Source organism: Pagrus pagrus (genome assembly GCF_965226575.1).
Source record: "Pagrus pagrus genome assembly, chromosome: 13".
NCBI classification, from domain to species: Eukaryota; Metazoa; Chordata; class Actinopteri; order Spariformes; family Sparidae; genus Pagrus; species Pagrus pagrus.
Window position 1 is genome coordinate 25228500 of NC_140197.1, and position 26447 is coordinate 25254946.

Sequence of the window (26447 nt, forward strand, 5' to 3'; positions counted from 1 at the left end):
GGCCCAATGTAAAATATCATAAAATACAATATCTAGAGACATTTGCTCCCTCTCAGTTTGACTTTAACCATATGGATACCGCAAATTGCATTTAATTTCCCCCAAAACCCAGATAGCTACGTCAAACTGGTAAATCAGAGGTAATGTGCGAGTAATTAAAAAGTATTCAAAAGCAAAGAGTTGTTTTTCAATCTAAAAGGCTCTTTGCAGGGGCCGATAATCACCATTTTGCCGATTATCTGTAATTTTTCTGTCCGATTGCTGATTAAATAGACACATTTAATGATGTGTCATCCTGTCACATAATGTCCCGCCCACAACACTAACTGATTGGTAACTAAATCTATGAAATAAATGTGATGGAGGGGAAGTATAAAGTAGCGGAAAAAGGAAGTACTCCAGTAAAGTACCTCAAAATGCTACAGTACTTGAGTAAATTGTATTTCGTCACTGGTTGTTCTGAATTTTGACACTAAGATTTTCATTCTTAATGCAAATAAATATCAGTTCCAAATATCAGTTATCAGTCACCTTGATTTCTGATAATCGGAATCAGCCCTGAAAAAGCCATATCGGTCGACCCCTTATTATTTTTATTGTTGATTAATCTGTCAGTTATTTTCTTGATTAATCGATTTGTTCTTTCATCCAAAAAATGTCATAAAATGCATCGGCCAATAATCAGATGTGATACTCAAGATTTTCTGATTATTTGAATTGTTTATAAACTAGATTAATTTAAAATGTGCTTCTTTGGCTCTGATGCAACATGTAATCTGCAAAGTAACTAGTAACTAAAGTTAGCACGTAAATGTAGTAGAGCGATAAGTACATGTGCCTCTGTAATGTAGTGGAGTGGAATTTTAAAGTAGCAGATAATGGAAATAATACTTGAGTAAATGTACTTAGTTACATTTCATCACTATTGAAATCTGACCTTTCACACTTGGGGCTGATGCAGAGTCAGACCAAATGTGTTCAGCTTTAATAGGCCAGGATACTTACTTCAAAATAAGAGTCTATCATTGCTGCATTTAGCAGGAATAAGATACTTTCTACACTAAAACATGTATATATTTACCTGTCTAGTTGCGTTTGATTCAACTGTAGTGAATAACAAATCAGCACTCGGTGTCATTTACTGAAGTGAGCGCAGGAACACACACTGACAGGACCATCACCATCACCACCGTCACCAGCACCACCACCATCACCAGCACCACCACCACCAGTAGCAGCAGCAGCAGGAGCAGCTCGCCCTCAGCGGTCATTCAGGTAAAGGAGGAAACAGGACGCAGCTGCTGCGCCGCAGTTCACGGTCAGATCCTGAGCACACACTTTGTTTAGTGTGCGTCTTTCCTCCGGCTCCTCCACACTCAAGCCTCCGCTGCCTGTTGCTCACCTCGCCCGCTCAGAGCGTCTCTGTCGCGGACCATGGCTGCCATCAAGGCTCTGGAGCTGTGGTGCAAAATGCACTGCGAGGGCTACCGAGACGTGGCCATCACCAACATGACGACCTCGTTCAGGAACGGACTGGCTTTTTGTGCGCTTATACACAAGTACAGACCGGACCTGATGTGAGTGTTTCACTTTGAAGGACTTGTTAGAAAGTAGAGGACATTATTTAACTGTTGGCTGAAACACAAGTGGTCCTGGGAGGTCTGTCCCGCCTAAATTGTTCACATTTTGCAGTTTTTTTACGAGGTTAAACCGCGTGTTTTTTGTGGTTTTTTTTGTTTTGTTTGTTATCTAATCCTTATATAATTAGTTGAGTTTTGTATTTGTTACTTTCAAGGAAGCCCATCACGTGTAAGAAAGAAGATGCTTTCATGAAAGTAAATTTCTTTTTTTGAGCTCTTGAACTTCTCAGACTGCTACAGTCAAAGTTGGAGCTGCAACAACTTGTCGATTAATCGTTTAGTTGATCGTAAGAGTCATCGATTAATTCTTTAAGTCCTTTTTCAAGCAAAAATGTCAAACATATGCTCGTTCCAGCTACTTAAATCTAAGATTTTGCGGCTTTTCTTTGTCATTTAAGATAAAAAATGAAGAGTCTCTGAGTTTGTTGGACAAAAGAACTGTGATAAGCATTTTACACTATGTTTTGATATTGTGTATAAAGGATTAATCAAATAATCATGGAAATAATTTGCAGATGTGAGAAGAACAATACTGAGAAGACCCTTTAGTTTCAGCCCGAGCTACAGTTAGACGAGGTGTTCACAGACATATCTAACGTCCCTGTCTCTGTTCATTGTATTTCTGTCTTCCACAGTGACTATGACTCACTCAGAAAGGAGGATGTGTTCGAGAACAACAGACTGGTAAGATGTCAACTTGTTGAACCCTTGTCTTATTGAGTGGAAGTGACTTCATACTCCAGCTAAACAATCTGATGTAGCATAAGATTTCCACTTCATTAACCCCGGGACACAAGCAGCAACTCACTGGATTTGTTCTTGCCTTGGTTAAATATTTAACAGTTTCAACAAGCCTCTCAAACTTAGAAATTTCAGAATCTTTCCTCTGCCTCTGTCCACTTGACCTCATTTATTTTGTTAACCCTGACGTGACCCGAGCAGCGCAGCCGGGACCTCTCCATTATTTAGTCTTCTTCCAGTTTCCCAGCTTCCTCTGAGGATTGCCGGCCCTGCAGAGCGCTTCAGTACTCGCTCTGTACGACTTCCTCTGCTGTCCTGGATGGTCCTGGCAGTGTCAGCAACAAACCCGAGCTCAGGGGAGAGGCTCTTATTCATTTTGAATGAGGCTTTGCTGTCATCTGCTACTCGATCCTCACGACGACGGTTCGCTTGAAGCCGCCGCTGTTGTATTCTTCTCGATTGTTACACAAGAAGAACTTTAAACCAGAGAAAAGTGTGTTTGATGGGGGTTTAGTTTTGATCAGCTGTTGAAGATGCTCCCTGGACTGAAACATGAGAACGTGACTGGGAGCTGTAATTCACACCCCTTCTATATTTCATGAATAGTATCACGTTTCTTACAGGTGGGAGTTGTTAAATAAGAAATTGTCTCTGCGTGTTTGTAGCAGAACCAGCTGCAGTTTTCACCTTTCAGTGCTTTTTCTTTTACGTGGACAGACTTGGTATTCAGTAAGGCTTTGCTTTAAATTTAATGAGCATGTCCAGGCTGATCCTCAACAATGCCCCGATATCCTCCTCCCTCCGTCCTTTTTCTTATCCCTACCAGCTCACAGGAAGTGCGCTATTCATTATACAGCCCTTTTCAGACCTCTCCGGGCCGAGCCACAGACTGCTGCTCGTCTATTTAAAGGAGATTGTATTGTCTGACATTTTTACACATGCTGCAATTGTACTGCACCCAGTGAAAACCCTGTTTTTCACATGGCAAAAAAATTGCTTTGGATTTGTTCACTTGGCCCCACATACACTGCCATTAAATGTTGTCTTGGCAGGAGAAGATGGCTGTTGGTTGAACTGCGTGTTTGTGTTTTTCTTCTGTCAAGGCTTTTCAGGTCGCAGAGGAGAAGTTGGGGATCCCGGCTTTGTTAGATGCAGAAGACATGGTGGCGCTAAGGATCCCGGACAGGCTGAGCATTCTTACCTACGTCTCCCAGTACTACAACTACTTCAAAGGACGACCTCCCAGTGAGAACCCCCTGGAGATCCTCCTAACATATATGATTTTCTTTAATTTAGAGCCTTTTCTTTCACATTTCTTCTTTAAGTTTAAGTCTGAATCATATGTGATGATGGACACTAACAGTGTCTTATTTTTCCTCAGTGGGAGGTGTAAAAAGGCCAGCAGAGGGCTCCAAGGAGGAGCCATCAGAGAAGAAGAATCTCCCAGTGGTTGCCAAAACCTTTGTGTCTAAAACCGCCATTGAGAACCGCTCACCCTCGACTCTCACAGCTCAGAGCTCACCCAAGTTGGCCAGAGCTGCTGCTCAGGTCAGAACACATGGTAGAAAAACTGTTTAAATGATTGCTGTGTTTACAAGACGCCTATGTCTTCTTAGACTTTAACTTAACAAGGAGGAATTAGCTTTTTTTTTGTGTGCTGGGAAATGTTAGAAATCCCCTCCACACATATTAAGGCACACAAAACAAGAACAATATCCCTTAGGTAGACTGTGGCAGTATCAGTTTTCTTGTTTAAGGGCAAAATTTAAATACCAGTACGTTTTAGCTACTTGACTTTCCACAAAATATACAACTTTAGATATTTATATATCTTTCCTATTTTTCCAGGCAGCAAAGCTTTACAAGTTTGACATTTTTCCTTTAAAAAATGACTGAAACAATTAATCAATTACAACAAATCACGCTCGTAGGCCGACCTCTTAAAATCAGATTTTCAATGAGCACAGAGAACATTTCTGCACATACATCATTCTACACAGTGAAGCTCCAATATTCAACTGTAGCATCAAGAAGAAAGACACATTTTTGACTCTTTAATAAAGTAATTGTAATACATTTTTGTTTCGATCATCACCTGAGTTTTCATTTTCTTTCCACAGAAGGCAGTTCTGGCAGAAAACACCAACAAAAATGGGACTCTCAATAGCAAATGTGTTGCATGCAAGAGTCACGTTCACCTGGTTCAGAGGCATTTTGTGGAAGGCAAGCTCTATCACAGAAGCTGTTTCAAGTAAGAATTCAATATATATTAATTCACACTTTCCTGTAATGCACTGTTTTTGTTGCATTTGTAATGTCTCGGTCATGAACTTCCACCAGATGCAGTGAATGCTCCAACGTGCTTCATGCAGGAGGTTACAAACCTGGGAAGAATCCAGACACTTTCATCTGTAACGCCCACCAGACCAGTTGCAAACCTTCCTCCTCTGAGATCAAAAATGGACCCGCCAGTTCAGCTGGGCCATTAAATAGTGCCAGCCAGACCCAGCCAGCACCACGCCCCTCTTCTGTGCTGTCAGCCCCACTGAAAATTGTTGTGAAGCCAGTCAGTCCTACTCCACCTTCCAAGTCCTGGACGGCCTCAGCCCAGAAGACACAGTCGGCCCGTCAGAGGTTTTTTCAGGCTGCACCGCCCGCCACAGAGGCCTCAACTGGTAACAGGCAGTCCACTGAGCTGTCAAGTGTTTTAGGAAGTTCAAAGAGTCCACTGAGTCCTGAAAATGAGAAGAGCAAAGCCAGGACAACCATTGGAAAGAAGCTGGCCGAAGAAAACTGCAACAACAACAACAAACGGCAGTTCACCATCCGATCAGCAGAGAGACGGTGAGTGTTTCAGTACCGTGACAAGATTCTCCTTTGCGGTATTTGGATATTTCTAGTCGTTCCCACTGTCTGTATTGTTTTGTAATGACTTTTGTTATTAGGACTGACTGTGAGGGCTTCCTCTCTCTGCAGGTTTGGAGATGAGCCAAGTTCGGCTGACAGCCCCGGTTTGAGAAAGGATAAATGCAGCCAAGGCCCAGCAGGAAACTGGGCAGGACAGCCCTCCACCAGCCAGACAAACAATAAGGAATCGCCATGTCTGAAAGCCATCAACAAAGACAACGCAAGGCCAACAACTGTACACACAAGCGCCAAAGGCAAGCGCTACTAAATGTATTTCTCTTCATCTCGATCCATTATTTGACATCTAGCCAACCTCCAACCCTCTACCTTCCCCCTCATTGTCTGTCTGTCTCAGAACGCATTCATAGAAAACAAAGCCCTTTTGTCATTTTTGCCCTATTTACACAGCCGGTGCATTTAGCGTGATGGTAGCTCAATGCTGGATACTGACATTTTAATTTCTGTCTCACACTTGTAATGAACTTTCATAGTTGAACTGTCACTCTTGTTTGGATGGATCTGCAGGCATGGGTGCAAAGTCCTGACAGTCGGTAGCTTTTCAGACAGAAATACAATTACTGTTGGGTTTTTAATATAAATGGTCATCAAATTATCATCTTCGATAGAATTCTCCTTATAATGGAAAGTAATTATGTTGCCTGCGAGACCTGCACGATACGTTAAAAAAATCATATTGCAATTATTTTGACAGATATTACAACAGCGATATGACTCAGGATTCGCAGGAATCAGCAGTTTTGCATCCCAATTTTCATTGAAAACAAATATTCAAACTAGAATGGCCCTCAGCAGAAGAGTGCATACCTCTGCCAAGGCCCAGCAGTTTTTAAACCACCTATAACGGCATAACTGTAAACTGTGAGGTGTCAACAGTGAGCAAAAATTTCTGACTCCGTACCTTCATCCGGATCCACACCAAAGTTGACGGGGTCTATTCTGGGCAGAGACCCATCCTCTATCCAAGTTTCGTGGAAATCTGTTGAGTAGGTTTTATGTAATCCTGCTGACAAACCAACCAACAAACAAACAAACAAGCAGACACGGTTGAAAACATAACCTCCTTGGCGGAGGTAATTATGATGATGTGACATTTGTTGGGATCTGGACCAAACAAACATGTTTTCTTCATCTGTAGAGTAGAAGATTTGTAGGCCAGAGCATCTCAGCAGCAATACGGCACTTCTTTATAATGCTGTTCTGTCACACATTTGTCACGCATCAAAACTGCAGCTTCTTGCAATTTGGATATTGCATTTTGATTCATTTTGCCGCCCTGTTCCCTGCTAACATTGACCAAATATGACCATTGATATTTACTGAAACTTCTCTTGAAAATCAAGATCACTTTTTGTGAAATTTTGGGTTTGTGGATTTATCCTCGTGCAGATTAGAGCGTCATTTGATTCTTTAATACAGATATGCAGGTGAAGATTAGTTAGTGCGCTGCTGTGAGAGACTTAATAATGAAACTAATAGCTGCACTCATTATCAGCTGTAAGAGCAATGAGGCAAGTGTGAGACAGAGAAAAGTCAAGGGAGTCTTTAGTTCATTTTGTATGGCAACCAGGGCTGGGCAGTATAGCCTCTAAATAAAATTGCAATAAACTGAGGCTATATCGCGATACATGATATATACCCTCAGGCTATTATAGGGCTGGGACAGAGTCAATATCATGATATGTTTGACCAAATAACTCAATATTGCAACAGTATTGTAGGAGTGACTTGACTATTTTTGATTATGTGTATAGAATGACTAAGCACAACAGCCTGGTAAGCTCTGAATGTTACATCTCTTTACTGTAATACAGCCATTAAAACCGCAGAGACAACACTTATGACCTGTCACAATATAATGACATCCAAAATTTAGTCTCGTATCATGATATGAATTATAATATCAATATACTGCCAGCCCTAACAAGAACCTAAACCGCTTTGAACGCACACTTCATCGCTAAAGCAGATGTCAAATAAAAGTCAATGTGATAACGTGTCCCTGGGTTTAAAAGTAAAAATGATTTCAACAGTTGTGACAGATAAAGTAGTGATAAGATATCCTTTGCCATCATGCTTTTATTTTCATCAGTCAGTCACTTAACTTTATCTGTCTTAATCATTTGTCTGCAGATCAAGTCTACGAGCGGCAATCAAAGCCCGAACCTTTGAGAACCGAGCTTAAGTAAGTACCCTCAATCATCTTAATAATCACCATTACCTCATAACTCGCTTACAGGTGGATAAAAAAAACTGTCTTGGAACATTTCTTTGAATATCCCTGATTATTCAGTTTATTCACTCTCCAGAATGCAGAATCCTCGAGTACGTCCTCCTCTTTTAATGTTTACTGTCTCAGCGTGCAGCTGTTAGCACTGTCCCCCCTTCGTAACAAGCCCCAGGCAGTGTCAGGCCTGAACCTTTCCTCCTCTAACAATAGATTCTCTCATTTCTATTCCCTGCTGATGATTCCTTCATTGTTTTCACCACCTTTATCAGTACAAAATAACAAGGTGAGGCCTTTTCTTATATTTTCATTCTTTATCCTCAGCTTGAAAGTGTACAGTATAACATCTTCGTACCTTAACACCATTTTAACATGGTGTCACACTTAAAGGCTCATGTCACTGTGTCTTTCTTACAGAGATGCTGAAGCCGAAACCTTTACTGAGCAACATAAGCCTGGATTCATGTCCACGACTTCCTCTAATGTCTCCATCAGTACAACAAGGCCTCCGTCGGCTCCAGCACCTGCAGCACCTCCAGTTAGCTTTGCTTTCTTTGATCCTGCACACTTTAGGGAAGTGTCTCCCCAGAAACCTCAGCTTGGCTCTGGGAACCAGGGTGAGTCACATCTGTGCATTGAAATAAGGAACATTTGTCTACTAGTAGAGTCGGTTTGTATTAGTTGATATGAAAAAAGCTAGTAATTATTCAGCACCCTGTAACCACTCTATATGAAGCACCACTTACTAATCATAAGATATTGATGAAATAATGAAGGTCTACTTGGTAACTACACAGTATTATGTGTTATGATGACGAGTGTTGGGGCTGTTGTGTATCCCATCGCCATCATCTATTTTTGGTCTTTTCCAACTCTTGAGGAACATTTTTGGCGCTTCCACATGCTGCAATGATTTCACTAGCTAGTCTCTAGCTGTGTCTGTCTTCCGTTCAGTGCTGATCAGGTAGTGTACAGTGGTTTTTAAGAGCTTTTTCTTAGGAAAGAGAAAGCTGTTGCCTGCTGTAGCCAAAAAACAACACTACGAGAGAGCGGTTGGAGTTAGAAAAATAATGAGCTGAAAAAGTTATTTGGCTTTACCTTCTTTGGGCCATGATTGCTTGTACAAAGTGTGATGGTAATCGAATTAAAAGTAGTTAAGATATTGACTGAAGTGGCAGACTGACCAAAAGACAGGCCGACAATGCTACTGCGGCAAAAAATTCACTAAGCGACATCCATACACACTAATTCCCAAACAAACATGTTGGCCTGTGTTTTGAGATTATTGTAGATTTTTTCTCTTTCACAGGAAACAATAAAAGCCGTTAGCAGATTGAACTTTCTGCAGATCTACAGCATATAAACCTCCCCGTCCTTATTTCAGGTTGCAAACATGGAAGCCACTCGTCTGTGAAATCCCCACCCAGACGGCCAGCTGTGGAATCTATTAGCGCTCCAACGACTGTTCCAGCCAATCAGGGAAATCCGTCAGGTTGATTAAAAATATCATCATCAAAGCCACACATACATGGCCTCAGCCATCTTGTTGATTTCATATGAGCAGCCATATTTCCCTGAAAATAAATCAGGTGAAGTCATATGTGACAATGCTTTTCTGAAAAGCTGCCATGAAAGGACTATCTAATCCTATTTTATCTACCTCTTAGGCGCTAAAAAGGGAAAGTATTTGTCACCCACCAACGCCTCCAGGACCGAAATGAGGTCACCCTCTGTAAGTTCCCTCCATTAAGTCTCTTAAGAGATTAATTAACAGCTCTACAAATATGCTTTCATTACATTCCCGGTAAAAAAAAATAAAAAATGGACGACCTTCTTTACGTTGAAGAAGCCAAAGTCGGAATTTTCAAATTAAAGTTATCTGTACTTGACTGTGACTCTTAAGTTCTTTTGTTTTATATCAGGTTAAGTCTTATCATGTTCCAGTGGAGCAGATTGAGAGAGAGCTGGATGATATTGAGACAAACTTGGCTCAGTTGGAGAAGGAGGGTGTGGAGCTGGAAAAGAAACTCCGCAGCTGTGAGGAAGGTACTTGTTTTTCCTGTCACTCTTTCCCCCACTTCCTTCCTTTTCCTTGTTTATTTGTTGGCGTCTTTTCATGCTTTAATGGACAGATTGAGAGCAGAGGCTGATGTGAAACGGGGAGAGGGAAGGTGAAATAGAGCAACAAGAGCCATCAGCTGGAATCGAACCGGCAACTAGAGGCGGTTAATTGATTAGTTGTCAACTATTAAATCAATCGCAAACTATTCTAAAAAATTCATATCAGCGGATATCTGACAAAACATTAAAAATATCAGCTGATGCCAGTATCTGTGATAGGCCAATATCTGCTCATGAACTTGGTTAGCCAATATATCGGTCTGGCTCTAGTCCGAACCGAAGATTTTATTTGGTCAAAAGTCTGGGTAATGTTTTAAGAAATTTTCGGTTTCCAGGTTCTTTAAAGTGAACATTTCCTGGTTTCTTTATTCCTCTGTGACGGTAAACTCAATATTTTTGTGTTGTGGACAAAACAAGACATTTAAGAACGTCATCTTGGCAACGCTGCTGTTATGTGGCAGTAACCGTTTGGCTACCAAGGCGCTCCCCTTTTACTCGTTTAGACGTGCAAATAAAATTGAATGTTGACAATGCAATTTTGAAGATAAACAGCCCCTCAAACAACTTATTTTAGGGCAAAAGACATCAATGCATCGGTCGATTTAGTTTTGTTGCAGTGACACAAACCTTGATATTTTATTGTATTTGTGCTGAATCCCACTGCTGCCTCTCCGGTGCAGAGTTGTGTCCTGGTTGCCTCACACCGGACACACACTCACCATCAGCTGGAGCTTGGTGTGTGTGTGTGTGTGTGTGTGTGTTGGGGGGGGGGGGGGGGGGGGGGATTTACCTGCCATTTCTATTACTGTTTCTGCAGCCAAATGAGGTGAGAGGCACAGACAGCCCACAGGGATGTTGCTTCTCTTTTGAGGGAGTGGGAGTAGGGGGCCTGATTGCTTTGCTCAAGGTCAACATGACTTGGGTATAGTAATATATATTCTGGTCGATTGCGCACTTTCTTTCCCGACATGCCACCCAGGAAGCCTGAGCATGCAATCGCTTGGCCAGAATTTGACATCAATTGCACACCACCTAGGAGATCATCAACTTCTCGACTGGAATTTGTCGTTGTCAAAACTAAACCCCGGCACTCCAGTTCAATCCGGAATAAAATCACGTTTGTTCTGGTGATAGCAGGATGTAGACGGCCTTGTCCTCGGTCCTTGTCAGTTCAAATATTCACTGTAAAAATGTATTGATCCATCTACTCAGGTCTGATGTGGTGGAGCAGAAAATGCAATGTTGCAGATACTCTGGTGGACAAAAGGAATCCCTAAACCATGAATACTGCTTCAGGAAAATATTAAAACAGCCTTCAACATGTCAGATTTATATACAGTATTAATCACTGTCTTTGTCAAAGCTTCACTGTACTTCTGATGTAAGGACTTTTTCCAGTGTGATCCTTTACCTTTAGAGTCCAAAACATAATACAAAAAAAAAAAAAACATTGCTGAACAGATGATGAAGATAAATCTGTACGTCATCACGTATTCCCTCTGTGTTGCTCTACACCCCCTGCATGTTAAAACTTACACATTAAGACAATGTTAAAGTAGCATTTCGATAAGGATTTCTATTATAGATGGCAGTAATATGACCTTGCGTTTACTGTAGGGCTGCAAGTAATGATTAAATAATAATAATAAAGTGTCAGAAAATCAATAGAAATGCTCATTATAATTTCCACAGGTGATATTTAAAATTCTTGTTTTGTGCGTCCAACAAAGAACCAAAGAATATTTGGCATTTTTGCTTGAAAACTGGTTGAAGAGAATGATTGATTATAGAAAAAAAGTTGCTCATCTTATCCACTAATAGTTTTATCTCTCATTGAGTGTTTCAGAACAAAAATGTAACCCAGTTAGATAAAATAATGTTGTGATCTATTTGGAATAATCTGCAATCTGGGATTAATAATAGTATTAACTATACATGTTAAACTGTTAAACATATGCTCCCCAGTATATGGACAGTAATGTTAAGATGTTTAACGTGTCGAATGTAAAATAACCTACAGCTGAGCTGCAGGGCTGTGTATTATTGGCTGCTACAGTCCCTGAAGTGAAGTGTTGACATGATCCCAGGAGGTGAGTCAACAAACCTGCACCCCGCTGCTGCTGCCTAGCAGCCAAATTATCCAAAATAACTAATTTCTTATCGCACTTAATTGTATTATTGTGCAGCTAATACAGTCATGTGAAAACAAAGAGTTGATCTGGTGAAAATAAAATGAGCCATGATTCTGGATGAGGAGAGGCTTCTTGATTTTTGTGTTAAATATGATGATGTCAAATGTCTGTTTTTTAACATAACCAGAACGTATAATGTGAAAGCAGAATCATTCAACAGCTCTTTAATCTCAGTCAGTGTTTTATTTGACACCAGAGGAGCTCAGAGCTGTCTGAACTACAGCCCGACTGATACTGTATTTTTGGGGACGATACCAATGATAAGGCATAAAATAAAGAAATCAATATTGATTTATAGGCCGACACGCTATATATACTGGATATTCTGGATATGTATTGCAGAAAATGCATTCATAACATTTTTTGCAAATCAGTGCAGTGAACCAGTAAACTTCACTGGGAATGTAATAACTATAAATTTTGTTTTATCGCATTATTATTTTGTTCTGTTAAAAAAAGAAATAAAATATCAGTGGATATCTGACAAAATATTTAAAATATCAGCTCATACAGACATCTGTGATAGGCCAATATCTGCTGATGAACTCGGCCAAACCAATTTATCGGTCAGGCTCTAGTCCGAACCAAAGATTTTATTTAGTCAAAAGTTAGATAATAAATACAATTTTGAAAGATACGTAAAGAGACCCTGCAGTCATTACAGGTGTTGTGAACACTTGAACTGAACAGATAATAAGTGATTTAGAAACCTTTACCCAATATTCAAGCATTACACTAAGACCATTATTGAAGATTATCACAGAGTATCTAATTATGATTAGCATGTGTACTACATATTTTGGTGTTGTGTCTTTCAGAGGGAGAGGGCGACATATTGATGGACCCACTGATGGTTGACTGGTTCAACCTTATTCGAAAGAAGCAGATGTACATTAGAAAGGAGTCAGAGCTCGTATACACGTGAGTACTTCATTTTATATAAGAATTCAGATGAATAGTGAGATTGTTAAATGCCTATTATACATTATTGTATCTGAACTAATTTGTGTATTTTTGGTTTATCTTTATAAAATAATTTATAAAATAATTCACACTACAGTGTGTTTTACTTTGTGCCATGAAAGATATTTTATTTTTTAATATATTAACTACCTTATATTTTATATTTTCCAGAGTAAGGTGAGAGTAAAGCCTCATGTTATAAATGTCATTTTTCCTATACACTTATGTAACACTAGGAACAATTCAAACTTATAAACTCTTAAACCAAAATATACTTGAATATTGTTTACAGTTATGCAAAAGAATTGATGTGCATATTAAATTAGATGTTTGCAGTTTGGACGTCATTAATAATTGTACATTTCAGAGCGAGGACTCAGGAGCTGGAGCAGCAGCAGCCAGGTGTGGAGGGGGAGCTCCGCAGGCTGCTGGAGAAGCCAGGTAAGAGATCACAGACTCTCAGATCTGTCACTTTATGTTTCCAACATTAAAGTCTGTCAACTTGGTCATCACAGATCATTTAAAGTCCAGAGAGGAGCAACGGCGGGAGAAGAAGTTGCTGCAGAGACTGATGGAGATTGTGGACGGCAGGAATGCGATTGTGGAGGGTCTGGATGAAGACAGGCTGAGGTGACGCAGTGCTTCTTATAATTAATGTTTATACTACAGCAGTCATCACAAACGCAGAGCAATACTGGCAAAAGAATGACTTAATATGCAAATGAAACAGATTGCTTGACTAAGGTAATTGTTGATCAATTTCAGGGAAGTGGAGGAGGATCAGCAGTTGAATGAAATGATGCAAAATCTTGGTAAGTATTGAGTAAAGTGGTTTTTCTTTTAGATGAGATTTTCCACTTTGAATGAATAATTCTAAAACACATTATTTTTTCTGTGAATAGGAGTAAAGAAAGCCAAAAATAAAAGGAAATCCTCCATCTCTAAACTGTTCAGGCGAAGAAGTAAAAGACGAGTGGAATGATCCTCAAGGGAAGTGAAAGGCACTCCTGTCTTATTGTGTTATTATCATCTCTTTTTTAATTCTTTAAGGCTTTTACATTCATGTACTGCAGCACATAGTGTGGTAACGAGAAGTCAAATGAAGAGATGTCAAATAAGGAAGCATAAAGGATAGATTCATGTGGTGTTTCTAGCTGTTGGAGAATATTTTAAAATAAAGGTTCAGTAAAAAAAAAAAAAAATGTTTGACCTTCACCTGTACCCGTTCTCTTGTTGCTGTTTCTCAAGTGAAGTGATTCAGTTTCATTTTCACATGGGGTGTCATGTTTTATCACAATAGTTTTTTTTGGTTTTTTTAAAAGATGTTGGTGCTTATTTTGTGGCAAATGCAGCCCCCGAGCATTTCCCTTATATTGATTAGACCGCAGGAGAGGAGTGTCACAAGAAAAAAATGCCATCATTCGTGGATATTACTGTTGTGCAAAGATACTGTTTATTTATTAAATCATGTATCTAATGAATAATTCTAGCAAATCAACTTTCACTGGGTCTAGAAAAAAAAAAGGGATATTGGGAGTTAAAAAGAGAAACTATGCTGAGGGAATACTGGCTGTTCCACATGCAAATAGGACTGAGCAGAATGAACGTGTAATCCTTCAACAGACTTGATCCAAAATGAAATTATTTCAGTATTTATTTAATAATGGATTTTAACAAATTTCCTGTAAGGATATTAGCAGGAGAAAAAGCCTTGACAATTAAGTTTTGAATGGCTGTGGAGTGCAAAATGGAGAGCCACACATGTTGAGCTGCCTCTCTGCAGACTGTCGTTCCTCTCTCTCGCTGTACTGTAGGTGGCAGCCTGGGTATGCTGTATCACAAGGCGAGAACTTGGAAATCCAATTTGCCACAGTACGGACAGTTAATTTCTTTGCTAATTTTATAAATGCTGCAAAAATGTTCAGCTGTGCTGATGCAATAATGTTATGTGAAAGAGGATTAGGTAGAGCAGTAGCTTATGGCCGGGGAAGGCTTATAAACTATAGGTTGTATTGAGCTCTTTATCTTCAAACCGGGTTTAATTAAACATTACTCTTTACTAATATCTGCATCAGAAATGCTCCGTACCTGAGCTATTAAAATGTTCCAACGACATGTGGAGTCTCTCATGTGTGAAAATGGCATTCAGTGTTTATAAGGAGTGTTGCGTTTTTGAATGGTTTGTACTTGTACTCTATTTATAGTATTTTTCAACTTGAAATCTGTTGTCCAATAAATCGTTTGAAGATTACTGTGTATGAGAGGTTGAATTATTTACTTAATAACAGCTTCCTTTGGCACACTTCTCTCTATTTAAACACATCCCTGAACTTTTTAGCACTCCACTTTTCCTGTTACAAGCTTCACCAATGACTGTTGATTCAACGGCTGCCAAGATCAGACGTCGCTTTCAGTAAGAAACCAACAATGCTGTGACTCTTTTGCATTAAAGCTGTGCAGTAATCACAAATGTATGCTTTTAATAAGGGTTTTTTTTTTTTTTTTTAATTATTATTAAGGGTGGCGTCAATATATTGCAGCTACTTATAAACTACACATCCTTCATTTTGAGATGCATGAAATTGTGATCATGAACTTGGAACACAATCTTTCTAGCTGAGCAGAGTTGGGGATGATATTGGTACAAAATGCCATGCGTGATGTGGGTGACAGTCGAGACTGAATGTGTGATATTAGAGTTAATTAAAGCTTTGCGCCCCATCTACTGCAAATGCTTGCACTTCTGCAATTAAGAATCAAAGGCGAGGGCTTAGTGTCAGGGGGGTGTCTAATACATGGTTTTAACAGGAATGGGACCTGATTTGCCAAGCTCCTAGCGACAAGCATTAACAACAGCCTCAAATTAGAGGGACATTAATATTCATAAGTAAAACAATTCATCCTGTGAATGTGTGATGAAATGGAATCCTCTGAGGTGAGCTCTTGTGTCCAGGCTGCCATCGTTCATTAAAATATGCCATTACCCATGAAGTGCTTAATCTTTATGAAAGGGTGGTAAAAATCTGTTTGAACTGCTCTGACAGAAAGGTGGAAATTGTAATATTGTTCAGCACCTTACATTATGTTAATTCAGGACATTTTTTAAACAGCATAGGTTTCTGTACGTCTCATTAGCTGAATTGTTTAGGCTTCCTGAATGAAAATGTACAATGTATAATCTGTGCTTGTGCACATTGATATTAGTCTGTTATTCTATTAATAAGACGTGAGTGCTTTGTGATTTTTTAGGTTAGCTGTTGTACGCTGCCACTTGCAACACAATCTAAATTGTGTGTGTGTGCGTGTGTGTGTGTGTGCCGTCTTATTCCAGTGCCTGCCAGAGTCTCTGCCACTAGCCTGTAATTATGATCCTCGAGGTAATTTTATCAGGCTCATTAGCTCTGATGAGTAAACGAGAAGCGTGCCTCTAATTTATTGGCCATCCAGGCTGGAGACTTAATTCTCATCAGAGAGATCATAATATTTGTATAGAGAGACAGATATACACTGCACATATACTCAGCTACAAAAGCTCCTAGACCAACACTGAGGCCGAGACTTTTGTGACTTTAAACTGGTAATTACACTCAAAACATCATGAAGTCTCTTTGGATAATTGGGCACGTGTTAAAAAAATTATTTCAATAAATGTCACTCCGATGAGCAGATCAACAAAAGCCTTGCTTTATTTCAAAATTAAAGCCATTGTTTGTATTCAGAGTCTTGTGACTTTATCCTCCTGCTCAAAATTAGATTCTCAAAAACCTCTGCAAACAAAATTGCATTGTTTTGCTCCCTGTTCAATAGAGATGATCCATTTTCTGTGTCAGAGAATGTGTTAAGGGAGCGGGGTAAATATGCTCACAATTTTCAGTGTGTAGAAATTTGCATTGAGGGGAAATTATGCATGCTGGCTAGTGGAAATGAAATGTATAAAGTGCATGACTGGTAGACTTGACAAGTGCAGCTTTCATCCATCTCAAATGAATAATTTTCACTTCCCTTAAACATCCTTAATCCAACCATGTTATCAGCGGGCATGCAGGATTCTGCCAGACTTTCTCCTTAACGGCACAGCAACTTTCAACTTGCCTGAGATTCTGCACTGCAGTTGCTTACCACATGGTCTTAGGGACTCACTCTTATCCTTTCCTGCTGGTTTTGTGGATCAGTAAAATTCCTTCAAAACACAATATATACATAACGCAAGTCTTAATAGATAGCAGAATGTCTCACTCTACCCTCCTCTGTGCTGCCTCAGAGGTCGACTTAATGCACTGTATTTTACCTCTGATTCACATTGGCAGAGAACTCAGAGGATGGTGTCTAAAAAACCCATTTGCTCGGTGGCCCTTTGTCCTCTATTTAAAATTTCAGTGACAGACCCTTCCATGCTAGTATAACGTGGTTTGGAAATTCATATGGCCGTAAAGGGATAGAGGAGGATATTCATGGTAAATTACTCATTTAGAGCCCAGCATCCAGCAGTTTGACTTGTTATTTTAAGAAGCATTTCCTTGTCTTCTTTACTAAAATACATACTTAAGATGATACTTTATTGTGGCAAATACCACCCTCTACATCCCAATCCCTTTAATTTGTGCACTGTAGCATGTTTTCTAAACACTTCTGACAATAAACAATTAAACGTGTAATTGCTGTTTATGCCGCTAATCCTCGTGATAGCCTCTAATATGAAGGGTTACCTGGCTATTTTCAATATCCACTTTCACAGAAGCCTCAGCTAGCGATAAGAATATTAACCTCATCAATTTCAGGTAACTTTCAACGCTTTAACATCTTGTCTTAAAGACCTACGTGTTAGCAGGAGTCTCAGCCTTGGCATTTAGTGACATTTTAAGCCTTTTAACAGAATCCAGACAGGGATTTGCAGTTTCCACCAAAGGAAAATAATTTATATCCTCCTTTCTGAGAAACTGTGGGTAGAGGGATTAAATGCACCAGAGAGATTTGTATGTGGTGCAAGTAAAACAATATTGTGACTCAGTTAATACATTTCCTACCATCTACTTTCATGCTTTGAGGAAGTCAGGAGTCGTTACTCATCGGAGCTGAAGTTGGCTTTGATGCTTTTCTTGTTTAATTTTCTCATTTTGGAGGTTTTAAGTGTGTAGGTCATAGTGATGACAGTGTTATGTACCTGAACTCCTGTTACAGCACCTTAAATAAGTGTCTGCAGGGTCTGAGGCTATGACGAGTCTGACCCTGACCAATTATTTTGCATTTCCTCCCAATCAAAGTCCCTCAAAACCTTTGGAACAAGCAAATGTTTTCACCCCACTTAGAATTACATTTAAAATATGACGATGTCCAGCACACACACACACTCACACAATAAAAAAAAACCTTTCTGAATGACAGTTTGGAACACAAAAGGTCTTTTTCTGCATGTTGGAGGGATTGTGGACTGTGTATCTGCCAGTGTGTGTGATGGCTGCTGTGTAGTGGAGACATGCAGGGCTCTGTTCTCTCTGTGGGCAGGCAGCTTTGATGCACTGCTTCTCTTATCTCATGCCTGGCAAGGTTAATGAAGTGGTGGCACTTTTGGAGGAAGTAGAAATGGGATGAGTAGCAAAGACCAGAGGAAGCTTGGAGATGAAACGTCCTGCTCTTAGCGGCTGTAAGTGGCAATTTTGGTGAATTACATAGACAATAAGAAAGGGGGTTGTCATCCTCTTCAACACAACAGTCGCCTGAATCAGGATGGTTGATTGCATCTCTTTCAGCCTGGTTCATATGAAATTACATTAGCATTTAGGCGTCACTTGTAACTTGATCTGTCAAACATCTCCTTTAAAAGGCCAACTTAGTTTTCTATGCAGCATTTAAGTCAGGTTTTGTGCTCTGTAATGTTATGAATTATTGTGAAATGCTAAACAGTCAAAGTTGTTTTGCCTCCTTGAGGCTTTTCAGCAGGGTGTAGTCTGCTTTACTCTTTTGAAGGACCTCTGAAAACCCACTGTTCCTTTGTTAAGGGCAACAAGTCTCACTTAAGTGACGGAGTTGGCTTATTTTATTTGTAATAATTGTCTTGGAAGGTGGCTCGTGGTTCCAGCTTAAACAAAGGGCAGAAATGGCAGCGTAATATAAATATAATAACAGGTGATGTAGTGCTAATGCTCTGTATTCCTTAGCTTTTTGGTTTTAATATTCCAATTCCCTTTGCATCTATAAGAGCTAATAGGTAAACAGTCCTGAATGGGAGAAATGAAGCAGGTCTACATGCCAATGAATTAGCATATAGATGAGTTCATCTCATACAAATAGTGCTCTTTTGCCCAGAACTCCCTGTGCTGAGCAAAGATCATGTATGTAAAGTATGCATGCAGAAAATGTAAATTAATCCATTTCAATCATCATTCAATCTAATAAGATTTTTTTCTCTCCCTTCTCTCGTTTGTCCCTCGTTGCTTGAATGTCCAAAAATATTGAGAGGGCGGTCAAACTGTTCCCTGAAGCAGCTTAATTGTTTAATGTAAAAAGAAAAAAGAAAAGAGTGGGGAAAAAAACAAAACATAGACGGATGGCACATGTAAAATTGATGTCAGTTACAAATAGGCAGCAGGATCATTTGCATGTGGATCAGACAAAAGGCTGATTTGAGTTTTACATGTATAAAAGCACCCCAGTTGTTGCTGAAATGAAATAAATGCTTTGATTTTCCAAAGCACAGATTCCATGAAAGGAGTGCCATTGACCGTATGTTTTGTATTTGATCCTCGTTATTGTAATTCCATAAACAAACACCACCTCTGTGAAACTATTTGTTACATAGCTCTTGTTAATATGCTAAAAGAAGCTTATAGAATTGGGTCAGCTAATTAAGCAATTAGCTTATTTCAGCTCTGTGGTCAGGCTGTTACTAATCTACGGCATTATGAGCCCAGATCTGCCAAAACCAAGAGGCTTGTGCGTCTGTGTGTCTCCCATCCCGTCTGACAAAGGATCATGTTTGAAGTCATCCTTCCCCTCAGCAGAAAGCCAGAAGACTTGTCTCCCTTCACTAATGCTCACGTTTCTCATGCAAATCCCTGGAATTGAATAGGTTGTTTATTGTCTAGTTAATATATTGAGACATTTATGTAGTGCTGTTGAAGTGTTTGCTCCCTGCATTTGTAGCTGTGTTAACACACATGAAATCCCAGACAGATTACAGTTTGATAGCATTAAAGCCATGATGAATGTTGGTGGCTTTTAGCAGAGCCCACCACGTGGCTTCTTATACAAGGCATCTGACGTGAGCGGAGTTAGGCGGCGCGACCGTGGAACGTTAAATACATCAGCGGTATAATTTAGTGAAACGCTCTTTTTTTGTTATCCAGCGAGTTAAATATGCTGAAACTTCTGTGACCGGGAGAAACCGCTGTAGTCCGTCACTTCCTGGTACGCTGTGTATCTTACACTTAAAGGGATTGTACGGTGTTCGGGCTTATGTTTCCCCAACTATTCAGGTTGGGAAAAAAAAAGGTATTCATCAATTTATATCTGTTTGAAGTGTAAACGTATGCTAAGTGTAAGTGGTGAGCTAGGCTTAGCTACAAGATGTCTGTGGGATCAGCAGCTCTGCTCAAAGATAGGCAAGTATACATTGTTAGTTGATGAGGGTTTCATAGTTTGTATAGCTTTGGAATTTTTCTAGCTACATATGAAATCCTATCCTTGAAACTTTGTTAATGCTAAAAAAGAGGATTCTGCTGTTTCTTTTACAATGTTATCATCGGATACATAGACGGTGTGTAGTTCAGCAAAATCCATCATCCATCTTCAGAGTTAGACTGTAGCCATGCTGCAGTCAACATATTTGTGCGCACATTGTGAAGTATCGCATTAGAAATGGTTTGTGGAAACAGGACATTTTGACAAAAAAATCCTCAATTTGTAGAAATAAAATTTCAGCGCACTTGAGGTGGCTTTTGCCTTTATCGTGAAGTGATAGCGACAGGACAGGTAAGCAAATAAATGCTCCGTTCCCTTAAAACAAATTACAGATTTCTCTGGGTTTGAATTTTGTTGGAAGCATTTGGGTAGATATAAATACGCAACTCAACAGAATATATAACAACATGTTACATATTATATTTTTAGGTCAATATGGTGAGATTACTAGCAAACCCTTGCCTATGTACTCATCCAACAGGAAAAGTGGACTGTCACTCAATCTTCTTTTTACAATACCTTTTAGCTGCTAAATGCTTCACTTTAGGCAGGTGTACATAATTTTATTGTCTTTTCGGAAACAGCTGACTGCTGTGTCTGACACCGAAACTTGATAGCAGTGAGCGTGAATCAAAACATTGAGCTAAACGATGCTGAAGCTCTTCTGAGCTGAAGGAAACTGAGTTGATGAGAAGTCTCTGTGGGCTCATCACTATGAGCATCCCCTTTCAGAGTATACGTAGTAATGTGATGCGCTGTTGATATAAAAATATTGATGATAGTCAAGCTTAAGTTTCTGTTTCAGGTTATAGATCTACGCAGGCACACTTCAGTACATCATATTAATTGGTTATGAAGGCTCTTCCTGATTGTCATCTGCACTGTTGAACGAACAATAATTCTATCATTTACTATCATTAAAAGGTTGTGATGCTATAGGAGTCTAGTATATTTTTATACTATAGTATGCTAATAGCATTTTGATGAGCGAATCTGAGTGAGAAGTGTACCTAATTGAAGGAAAAGGCTTGAAATGCATTGTTAACGGGTCAGAGAGACACCACTTATGGCCCTGATGATGATATGCAAGGTGTGGAAATGCATTTCCAATCTCCCTGGCTTGAGCCCATCAGTTTCCATTCAGAAGTGTGTGCACTTGTTCATTAAGCTTATGCGTATCATCAACTGGTGCACTCATTCTATCAGGCAGATATGGCAGGGATAAAACGATGTGAAGGATGGAAATTAAACAACCATTCTCATTTGCAAAGGTCATTAAAGCCTGGCATACATTAGAAAATCTGCTAATTATGAAATGGCTTAACTCCACATTCAGTGGGATTATGTCTACTCATTTAGAATATGTTGATCCCCTCCCTTACTCGTCACAAGACAGTTGATGTATGGGACTTGTGGCACAGAACTAATGTTCCCAGTGCTTGTCGGTCATCTTAACTGACTGTAAGAAGTCCATAAAAAGTGGACGTCTTGTTCTGAATGAATAGCTGCATCAACACGACAAGACAGACACAAGTTTTACAGCTGCTGGGAAAATCTGTTGTACTGATGATATTTGGCTCAGCCGCTTTATCTTCTTTATTTTACATTAGAGTCTTTGAGTAAATACACTGTGTATAAACAAATAATGATCACACCACAGTTAAACTGATGATTAAAACCTTTATGCTGCATCTCAGAGCAAGTTTTCCACCTGCAACACGAGTCGAGTACAGGAGCTTCTCTGAGTTTTAATACAGAATAATATACTGCAGTAATTTACTCTGACATGACCTTTTTCACATGCAGTAACCAACACTGGTGCTGTAAGATATAACATGACAGAGTCAAAATATAAAACAAATATGTGACTTTAAAAAAGTAACACAACTTATGAGACAGCCTTATGTTCAAAAGTAAAACATGCTTCATGCTTCACTATGGAAACAGGTTTTACGTCTAGTACCTTTTTTCTTTATTTATTTCATGTGAAGATAATACTACAGAGAAATTATCCCTCCGTTATAAAGAAATACATACTTTTGTTGAAATAAAATATGAACTATGACAAAAATACTTGGTTGTGATACTGGCAAAGAAGTTGTCAACACAATGATTTTAAAGTAGTTAATAGAACTATGATGGCCTCTGAAAGGAAATTACAATCTAGCTACAAAATAATGTAACAACAGAATTATAACAAATGCTAAACACATGAGACTAATATAAAAATATCAATATGTAGTTTCAGAGACAATACAGTCAACATATCAGCATGTAACGATGTCCAAAATCTAAGATGATATATCGTGATGGTGATATGGTGATATCGACATATTGAACAGCAAGTTGAAAAATAACATGTATTTAATAATTAATGTTTTTGAAAATGAGGGTACTTTTAAGGGCAAATAAACACTAAATTAACATTTGTTCTCATTTTCGTATACATGTTTGTTTTAAGGTCACTGTATATATATATATATATATATATATAAATGTTTTGTTGCCATGGTTACAACATCACTTTAAGGTCACATAACTTTTGCAATTCACTTAATTTGGACTCAAACGAGGTGAATCCGTACAAAGTAAATATGTTAACAGTTCTGCATTAAACTGTTGGCAAAGACGACAGTTTATTTACATAAACAATTCCAACCTGTTAATGATTAAGCTGATTAAAATTCTTTATTCTGTACTTTGTGTAATTGGTCTTATCTGAGAGGGGATTGAATAATTCACATTCATGTTTATTTCAAACATGAGAAATAACTTGTTGTTGCACTACCACTGCAAATAAAAACCTTCATGTGGATCCAGTTAGAAGTGGCCAACACAATTTCCAAACCTGTCTTCTTTTCACATGACAGATTTTTGCACTGACTTACGTATGTTTCAGAGAAACCGATTCAACCTCCGCGCTATTGACAGTCTAATTCACAGTTAACCTAATGACTTACCCCCAATAACGCTTGTTGCAATCCTATAATTGACTGAGAATCTTCCTACTTTAGAATATTGAACCTCTTACATGGATCGGATGCACGCATTGTCACAGACCGGACCTTTCAAAATAGCCCCCACATTGTAGACCTTGTTGGATCAAATCACTCTGATTTTGGTCTATTTAATAATCCAATTGCCAATTAAGACAGGCGGCAGTGCTTAGATCTATAAAAGGTTAATAAGCCTCAGCTGCAGTGTGTTTCTCTTGGGTAAATGTCACTTAGACGTAGGCCACCATGGGTCAAGATCTCCCTCCAGATCTAAATTTAATCACATAGCATCGCCTGGCCTCGTCCTCACCCTCATTAGTCCTTGGCTTGTGCAGGAGTATGATCTGCCCTGTTTTAGCCCTGGCACTCTCCTTCCAGCCCCCGACTCTGACCCAGACGTGTCATCAGCCGGCAGCATCCACACATTCACAAACTCAAAGTCCAACAACTCTGCAGATCTACGGTAGATTTGCATGACATGTGGGTCTGCAGGAGTGTCTCGCACCGGGGGACGCTATGAAATTTGCCCATACCATCATATGGTGCGATCTGTTGGCTGAGCCGTCACCTGATGCAGGCCTGTGCCACCTGTCGGCCTGCCCCAGATAATGACAGAATGACCGGAGTGATTCAAGCAGCCGTCTCATCTTAATTATCTCCTCAGAGTTTAATTAACTAGCTCATCTATTGGCCAAAAGAAGAGGAAAAAAAAGCAGCCTCGAATCACTTCAAATCACAGCCACCGAGACAGAACGGATCATGGTAAGATTATTGTTTTGTTTAAAGCTGCTCAAACGCACGAGGTGCATCATGACGAATAAATCCTGAGAGGCTGTGCATGATTAGAATGGATACATTTCCATATTGTTTGTGGGAGTACCAGAGGGAAAGTGCTGTCATGCGCTCTGTATGTGTTATGAGTGTGTCACTTATTTCACTACTGCAGTGCACGCTGAAAAGATGTCATGGTGTAAGGAGTCCATATGGAACAGAATGCAAAATCATTTAGTTCTGAATGTTAATACGAATTACGAACAAAATGGGTAATAATTCTTCTGCCCTACAGAAATGATTAACATAATTCTGATAAATAGGCAGATGGCAGAATGTGTGAATTGAGGTAGATTTATCTTAATTAATATCTTGAACCTACTTGGAGAAAGGTAAATGGCTCCACCGGGGCCAGAGATGTTCCTCTGTCTTGTGTGTGTATCTTTCTCATGGCCTGACATGTAGTAGTGGCCTGAGGATATTAAGTTGCTCTCCAGGTATGCATCAAACCCAGGCAGCCTGCTGATAATGAACATATACCCAGGCAAGCGAGCAAGCAAAGACACACACACACACGCACACACAGATGGATACACACCCCATCACACCCCCACTTTTACTCCACAAAAAAAAAAAAAAAACATTTAAACAGTTTTTCCTTCTCTCAGCTGCAGTGAGCTGTATGAGACTAACATTCATCATCATTTTCCTGAACTCAAATCTCTGGCTTTATTGCTGGTGTCGAATAAAGTGTGAATTTCTTTTTACTCATCACAAATTAAGGCAATTAAAATGTTAATTATTACAAGTAGAAAAGGGACAAAGGAATTCAAATAAATTGATGTATTGACGTTTTTTTAATTAATTCATTCGGGTTCCTACTGTGTTGGATAATTATGCTTAAGTGTTTAATTACATATTTTGATGGGATCCTCAATTACTCTGGCTTAATAAAATATCATTAGCCTGTCTCCCAGGTTCTAAGCTGTGGAGACGTACAGTATTAGTCGATGTATTTAAATAAAATATTAGATTACAGGCTGGTTGGGATATGTGGCAGGTCTCCAGTCCTCAATCTCCACTAAATCTCTGTTAACCTGGAAGCCGCTCCTCACATCAAAGTTTGACACAGCAGCAAACAAACAACGTTAAATTTACATATTAATTAGTGGCAGGCTATCAGCACGGCTGATGAATTCAAATGTGTGGCCCTTCGCTGTGGCTTTGCAGCGATCCACTGCCACAGTGCCGCCTTGCGGGAGACTCAGCGCTCAGCCCAGCAGAACAATGAGAAATTACCTAGACCTAAAGGCCAACCAAACCCTCCCCATCACAGACAGGTTTTATTACATGGCGAGTGTAAATATTCAATATCTTTTCACTGACTGTGTGTCTTACAAATCAATTTGCAGTGTCACGACATCAACTGCAAAATATGCAAAGCACAGATAAGTACCTAGTTGTCACCCATTCAGTGTTGCTCAGTCAACCTCCTCTGTCAAAATGCACGTAAGGAAACGACGACTGCCATCTGGTTGCTGTATGAATTTATCTTGTTTAAATCCTCTAAAGGTTATTGCAGTTATGCAAGTGATCCCTCAGTTTTTCAGCTTTGCGTTACGGAGCAATGGGAGCACAGAACATGTTTCCACTGTGTATTCTGTAGGCTTTACCACTTCAGCGTGCATTTTTTTAATGTGTTTTACATCTTCTTGCTAGGAACAAGGATCCTTGGCAATGGCTCAGAGGCAAGATCCTATAATTAGAACACAGTTCAGTTGGTTAGCAGGTAATTTACCTTTAGGGGGAGAAGTCTAATTATTGTCTTTGAAAAGCTAATTTAGCGTCAAACACTTCAGGTGTCTTTTCCCCTCTCTTCAGCAAAGGGAAAGGTATCCTGGAGCACTGTGGGGTCTGAGCCATCTCCTGTGCCTGGTGCTTTTACTGTTTTATGTTTACATGGCTGATTCCTAAAGAAGAAATTAGAGCTATAAAAGCAGTGCAAAGTGCCTTTTCCCTTTGTTTTCTCCAGCAGGTGTGTGGAGCTTTTTTTCCCGAGGAAGGCACCACGCCTTGACCCACCGATAAATGCTCTAAGCAGGCGGACCTGTTTTCTGGCAGATGGTGTTTGTGAGTGACACCGGTTCCCAGCAGAAGCAGGCCCAGGGATATGATCACAGTGGAGTCTCTATAG

At 39.6% G+C, this 26447-nt stretch overlaps 2 protein-coding genes across 6 annotated transcripts in view; one reads left to right on the plus strand and one right to left on the minus strand.

The window, feature by feature from the left end:
- Positions 1 to 1414: 1414 nt before the first annotated feature.
- Positions 1415 to 14568, plus strand: micall2a (mical-like 2a). Its single transcript, XM_084370840.1, has 17 exons — positions 1415 to 1577; positions 2276 to 2324; positions 3485 to 3626; positions 3763 to 3929; positions 4502 to 4632; positions 4722 to 5225; positions 5358 to 5542; positions 7440 to 7491; positions 7951 to 8150; positions 8918 to 9025; positions 9201 to 9265; positions 9456 to 9579; positions 12665 to 12767; positions 13177 to 13250; positions 13325 to 13439; positions 13575 to 13621; positions 13712 to 14568. The coding sequence occupies exons 1-17, from the start codon at positions 1435 to 1437 to the stop codon at positions 13789 to 13791; spliced, it is 2289 nt and encodes a 762-aa protein (XP_084226966.1). The 5' UTR covers positions 1415 to 1434; the 3' UTR covers positions 13792 to 14568.
- The window catches only part of LOC311267651 (uncharacterized protein), a 49816-nt gene continuing 28394 nt past the window's right edge, over positions 5026 to 26447 (minus strand). For 2 of the 5 annotated variants that reach the window (XR_014623854.1, XR_014623855.1), the window contains 2 exons: positions 6208 to 6312; positions 5026 to 5116 (listed from right to left, as the gene is read on the minus strand). Coding sequence is in view for 1 of the 5 variants with exons in the window: in XM_084370841.1 (XP_084226967.1) it covers positions 5098 to 5116; positions 6201 to 6312 (131 nt within the window). In the remaining 4 variants the exon portion in view is untranslated. Of the gene's footprint in view, positions 5117 to 6200; positions 6313 to 26447 lie in introns of all 5 variants that reach the window. The other 3 variants (XR_014623853.1, XM_084370841.1, XR_014623856.1) reach the window with 3 other exon arrangements.

What these genes read in the sequence shown, in the direction of transcription:
- micall2a (XM_084370840.1), top strand. Translation starts at nt 1,435, where the DNA reads ATGGCTGCCATCAAGGCTCTGGAGCTGTGGTGCAAAATGCACTGCGAG. An exon ending in CCTTTGAGAACCGAGCTTAA is followed by an intron (nt 7,492 to 7,950) that starts GTAAGTACCCTC and finishes TCTTTCTTACAG; the next exon opens with AGATGCTGAAGCCGAAACCT. An exon ending in GAGTCAGAGCTCGTATACAC is followed by an intron (nt 12,768 to 13,176) that starts GTGAGTACTTCA and finishes TGTACATTTCAG; the next exon opens with AGCGAGGACTCAGGAGCTGG.